This window comes from Cygnus olor, chromosome 12 (assembly GCF_009769625.2).
Source record: "Cygnus olor isolate bCygOlo1 chromosome 12, bCygOlo1.pri.v2, whole genome shotgun sequence".
Classification (NCBI taxonomy): domain Eukaryota; kingdom Metazoa; phylum Chordata; class Aves; order Anseriformes; family Anatidae; genus Cygnus; species Cygnus olor.
In genome coordinates this window covers 19,497,153-19,503,152 of record NC_049180.1, presented here as the reverse complement: position 1 = coordinate 19,503,152, position 6,000 = coordinate 19,497,153, and the positions used below count along the sequence as shown (strand labels likewise).

Below are 6,000 nucleotides of genomic sequence, written 5' to 3'. Positions count from 1 at the left end.
TCTCCTCAGGCAGCGGCCGACGTGATGCAGGACCTGACTGGGCTAGGCCAGCTGAACACGGGGAGCCTCCCAAACACGGCCAAAAGTGCAGATTTTCAGGGCATGCCATGGGACAGGGGGATCTGCAGCTACAGTGTAAGGCAAGAGCCGTAAAAAAGAAGGAGGCAGGTGAGGCTGCCGAGCCAGCGACAGCACGAGGGCCATCAGCGAGCCGTTGGGACAGCCCACCGCCGGCGTGGAGCCGCCTCACACGAGCAGCTGCGGAGCGGCACCGCGGGCGGGCCCCTCCCGCCCCTCAGGACGGGGGAGGTGGGCGGCTGCGGGCAGAGCCCCACGCCCCTCAGGGCTCCCCATAGCCCGCCCCGCCCGGTCCCGTCCCCCCCTTCTCCTCCCGGGGCGGTGCCAGGAGCGGCTCGGGGCGGGCGGCAGAGACGGGCAGAGCCGGGCCGGGCGGCGGCGGAGCGCAGGGAGCGCCGCGGGAGCCATGGGCCAGGAGGCGCCGTGGCTCAACCACTCGGGCAGCCCGCGGGCAGGGGGCGATGCCTGCGCGGGGGACGGGCAGCGCCCCGGGCCCTTCTCCGCCGCTGCCGCTGCGCTGCTGGCGGCGCTCATGGGGCTGCTGGTGCTGGCCACGGTGCTGGGCAATGCCCTGGTCATCCTGGCCTTCGTGGTGGACCGGAGTCTCCGCAGCCACGGCAACTTCTTCTTCCTCAACCTGGCCATCGCCGACCTGCTGGTGGGTGAGTGCCGGGGCCGACGGGAGGGGTGCGGGGGTCGCGCTGCAGGTGTCACCGCCCAGCTCTGTCCGCAGGCGGCTTCTGCATCCCACTCTACATCCCCTACGTGCTGACAGGCGAGTGGAGGCTCGGCCGGGGCTTGTGCAAGCTGTGGCTGGTGGTGGACTACCTGGTGTGCACTGCCTCGGTCTTCAACATCGTCCTTATCAGCTTCGACAGGTTCATCTCCGTCACCAAGGCGGTAAGGGCTGGGCAGGCTGTCCTGAGCTGCAGAGAGCTGGGGGTGGGAGAGGGGAGCCCACAGCACAGGGCTTGGAGCAGCTGCATGGACTGAGGGGGGGCTGCAGAGACTCCAAGGCTGCCCCATCAAGCAGGAGGGGGGGGCTTAGGTCTGCCAGCTCCCATCCCAACTGGGCCTCAGCCACCACTGGAGAGGGGAGCTGTCCAGATACAACCTACTAGGTTCTGGGAGACAGCACCTTGGGCAGGAAGGGCAGGTGTTTCTCCTATTTACAAGAGTAAGAATTACACTATTTTAGAAACTGGCACAGGTGGTATATGCTGCTGGTGAAGCTAGAAGGGCAGAGGGAACACTGTTTACTTATTTCATCCCCAGCCCCACCTTGGTTAAGGTTAAAAATGCAGTACCCAGCTGAAACGAAGCATTTCCTCAAAACACAGCAATACATCTATCGACAGCAAGGTAGCCAACTGCATCTCAGCTACAGCGTAAAGCAGAACTTTTTGCAACAGGTACCAGTGCAGACAGCGGTGCATGGCTTAAAAGCGGCAGAGTGTAAATTAACAGTAACTAACTTCCTTCAAAAGAAGGAAATGCTATTTCGATGCAACAGCCACAAAAATAGCCTTGCCTCAAGTCATGCAGCACATCAGTTATTGGAAAAGGAGTAGACTAGACTTTCCAAAGAACAAAACCTAACTTCATCTTCACTTCATAATGCCACTAAATATTTTACATAGTGCTGAAATAACACATTTTGTCTGCTCATAGGTTTCACTCTTCTACACACAGTTTGCAGCTATTCTTCAGCGCCCTGTTCCACCCACATTTCCTTAAACATGAATTTAGCTTCATTGCTCTTTATAAATCACAGTGAGGCAGTGATACCTTTTCAGTAAATAGCACAAAGAGGATACAAGAGCACTTAAACAGATTATATGCAACTTATTATTTACCAACTTTTTTTTCAAGGGAGGAGAAATGAACAGATTAATTCTCAAATAGTCAACACAACATTCCTTTATTTTCTAAGTTTTGTATTAGCCATGAATTTTACTTTCATAAGCCACACTCATGACTATACACACAGTATAAATATATAGACTGGATAGTTACAGAAACAGAAGGGGAAACTGTAATAAATGAAAGAATTCAGCCATTTGGAAATGTTTCAAATTAATCTTTCATATAAAAATCTCTCCCAAAGCAAGAGTACAGAAGCTGCCTGTTGGGTTAGGGCAGTGTAAGAACATACGAACAAGATTATATAAAGTTCTAAATTACTCTCTCAGTGAAAGTTTTGATCTTCCTACAAGGCTACTAATTATTTCAGTAGCAGTCTTGTCAAGCATTGCAAAATTAGACCCAATTCAGACAAACTCAGACTTCCTCGGCTGCATGGGTATTCTAACCATGGGTATTCTAACTAAAACAGCTTTGGAGATCAAGATCCACAGACTGGGGCAAGTAGGCATGAATCCTACACAGAATTCAAGCTCAAGGACTTCATATTCCAAAATATTTCTTAGAAGTCCACAAGGTTGGCCACTGTAGAGATGTGAAGACTGAACTCCAATTCATTATATGAACATTGTCCAATACACCAGGAAGTTAGAATATGGAATGTTAGATGATCTTAAGATTCTACTCAATTTTACTGCTGACATGGCTTATTGACTTAATATTACTGGCATACTCACTACTTTTTTGCATCTTAGATTCTCTATTTTTCCTAAAGGGCAATTACTCTTCCTGTGAAGCACTTCGCAGACCACAACACTCCATCTATAAATCTTATTTGCACATAATAGTTCTGCAAGTAACTCAGAAAAGAAAGAAATTAGGGATATCAAAAAGAAAAGCTTACCCATTTATTTTTATAGGCAGTTTTCACATTAAGAAAGTTCACATTAAGAAAGGGAATTAAAAGAATATCCATGAATGCTATATTCTTTTATTAAAAGTTTAAAATCATTTAATTTAAAATACATAAATGAATTCTAAAGGGCTACGTCTTTAGATAAGCTGGTGTCACAGCTAATGCCGTAGAATACATAACTGGTGTCACAGCTAATGCCGTAGAATACATAAGCAACTAGTGACAACCAATTCTAGAAACTGCAGTGGATATTTGCTCTGGAAAAGCCTTTGTTTTCTGGCTTGTAAGATCTGATGCACGTTCTCAGAACACATCCAGTCACCTTGATAATGTTTGTTAGAATGGGTATTTCACAAACACCTTTTCTGTGGTTCTCGTAAGTTTGTTATAACCCCTATCTCCAAAACAATACATCATCATTGACTCTCAAACTTGAGAGGGTCATATTCCAAGGTACCAATAGTACCTGTTGAGATACTACTAATATACGTGACTTCTGTGTTTCTCAGGTGAGTTACAGGGCACAGAAAGGGATGACCAGAAACGCAATATTGAAGATGATCATTGTATGGATTGCTGCTTTTCTTCTCTACGGTCCAGCCATTCTCAGCTGGGAGTACATTGCCCAAAAGAGCATCCTCCCTGAAGGAGAATGTCATGCAGAATTCTTCTACAACTGGTATTTCCTAATGATTGCCTCTACCATTGAATTCTTTACACCCTTCATCACCGTTACATACTTTAACTTAAGTATTTACCTCAACATTAGGAAACGCACATCCCACAGAAATGAAAACATATCACCTGGTCAAGAGGACTGTGAAATGAGTTTCCAAGGGAAAAAAAGGGAGCACACCATATTTTTTGTAAAACCTTCTAACAGACACAAACACGAGAAGAGAGCAAGCAGCCTTTCTCCCCCCATAAAGGCTCCACGGCTCAGACTACATAAGTTTGACAATCAGTCGTTAAATCTGAATGTCAATCAAGACCTTCCACCACTTCAGGTGGATGTTGAGACCAAGCCTCGTAAGAACAATTTCTATAAAACTGCAGAAAACATATGCAACATCACCACCAGAGTGGACATTGCTAACACTATGGCAAATAGATTTAGACTTTCCCGGGATAAAAGAGTAGCAAAGTCTTTAGCAATTATTGTCTGTGTGTTTGGTTTGTGCTGGGCACCATATACGCTTTTGATGATCATCAGAGCAGCTTGTCATGGGCACTGTGTGCTACATTCACTCTATGAGATTTCATTTTGGCTTTTGTGGGTGAATTCAGCCATTAACCCTATTCTATACCCTCTGTGCCACATGAGCTTTAGGAAAGCCTTTATAAAACTCCTGTGCCCAGGAAAAGCCAAAATCCATCCTCATATTTTTATGTGAAAAGAAAGGAATTTGACAGTAAGTACATCTTGCTTTCAGTGTGAACATAAACTGGCTAATACTCACCTGCAAATATTAAGTACACTGGGTGTTTAAAGGAATACTGCTAAGTAGATACAAGCATAGATATTTAGGAATGTATAGAAATAGTCATTCATGTAGGTGGAGAAATAAATAAGCAATGAAATCAAAGGCAATTTCTCAAAACTCTTTGGGAATTATGCCAACAGTGTAACTTCTGGTGATAGTGCACTAGCATTAGAGTGCCAAAAAGGGAATACAAAATTCATAGCCCATAACTGGGGGGGATCTCACTTTTAATATATTTCAAAGTATTACTAGTAAGGAATTTCATTAAGTGTTAATTTGGGCCTGTTATATTTTATCCCCAGCCCCACCCTTTAAGGACCTCAGGGTGTCTTAGCTGTTAAGTGTACCATGAATTTTGGGGAGGATATTTCCCCAATCCCTACAGTACTGCCCCCCAAAGTAGGGGAACAGGTAAGATTGTGACAAATGAAACAACTAAAGAGTAGTGTTTAAGAATAGCATGGGACAAGAGGTGCCAGAACAGCCAGATTACTAGAGAAGCTGAGCAAGTATAGCAGTAAGGGAGCATTGATTTGGGTGGAAAAGGTGATTTGCTTCCACCAACATATGCATCTTCTACACAGTTTTACAGACATTTTCCTTTGCTGACAAGTCATAGCTATTGAACAGCCACCGCTGTCCATTGCCACAGCCAAAATGCATGTTAGTACAGTTGACCTTAAAGTTCATGGACAGAATTGTGAAGTATACTTTGTCAAAACTCCAATAAAAGTAATTCAGAACTGTGGAAGTCATAACTTTGTAGCCTTATCAAATGGCACATGGAAAAAAGCGCCAGTCTATACCATTTGGGTAACTGCAGCTGAAACCACAAAACTGTTATTCAAAGGTAATTCCTGAGTTACAAGTACTGACCTTGAGAATGAAACAAACATGGTTCACAAATATTGTAAGCTAAGAGTGCGTATTCTGACTATATGAATGTATCTACATGAACATTATAATTGTGTTCTGCTATGGATGTTTTCTAACATAAAATCTGCTTTAACCTGTTCTTTTAAATGAGTGATGGTATCAACAGAAACAGATCAACATAAAGATTTTTGAATAGCATTAGTTACACCACTAGCCAAGTGAGGTCATAAAATTCTCCCCATTCTTCCTCCTCCTCCTCCAAACCAGTAGAGCAATGACCTAAATGTTGTCTATTCCATAATCCTTAGGTTTCCTAGGATCATATTTGCCCATCAAAAACACATGGTGATAAAGTTATTAGACAACCCACCGAGGTCTCACTTCCTTATCCAATCAAGCCTGGACAATTTTAATAGCAGTAACCAAGTCAGGGAGTGAGGAAGTCAGTCAGGTAGCTTTAGAACACTGCGTTCAGTTAAAGTAAAGCAAAGACATTTCAACCTAGTTTTTAACAACTGGCATTAATTAACAGACTAGATCAATCTCCACGAGAGTTACCACTGGGAACGGTTCTACCACTCAAATTTCTACAGCTTTGTCATTTAATTGCCACCTGTCTGTTTAGTACAGACCTACAACCTACAGGGATTCTGCACCACTCTCAAGTCAGGAAAGTATTCTGAAATGTGAACACACATCCCCTCAGCATCATTCTTCTGTCTCTTCAAAGTAGAGGTTCCTTGGCTTTTATCAGAAGGTAGCACTAGGTTCAACAGGGCTCTG

At 44.6% G+C, this 6,000-nt stretch overlaps 1 protein-coding gene across 1 annotated transcript; it reads left to right on the top strand.

The window, feature by feature from the left end:
• The first annotated feature begins 437 nt into the window (after nt 1-437).
• Nucleotides 438-5,878, top strand: LOC121076650 (histamine H3 receptor-like). Its single transcript, XM_040571149.1, has 3 exons — nt 438-740; nt 812-978; nt 3,367-5,878. The coding sequence occupies exons 1-3, from the start codon at nt 485-487 to the stop codon at nt 4,249-4,251; spliced, it is 1,308 nt and encodes a 435-aa protein (XP_040427083.1). The 5' UTR covers nt 438-484; the 3' UTR covers nt 4,252-5,878.
• Nucleotides 5,879-6,000: the final 122 nt, after the last annotated feature.

Excerpts from the sequence above, each read along its gene's own strand:
- LOC121076650 (XM_040571149.1), top strand. The coding sequence starts at position 485 with ATGGGCCAGGAGGCGCCGTGGCTCAACCACTCGGGCAGCCCGCGGGCA. Across the intron at positions 741-811 it reads CATCGCCGACCTGCTGGTGG|GCGGCTTCTGCATCCCACTC; the intron begins GTGAGTGCCGGG and ends CTCTGTCCGCAG. Across the intron at positions 979-3,366 it reads TCATCTCCGTCACCAAGGCG|GTGAGTTACAGGGCACAGAA; the intron begins GTAAGGGCTGGG and ends TGTGTTTCTCAG.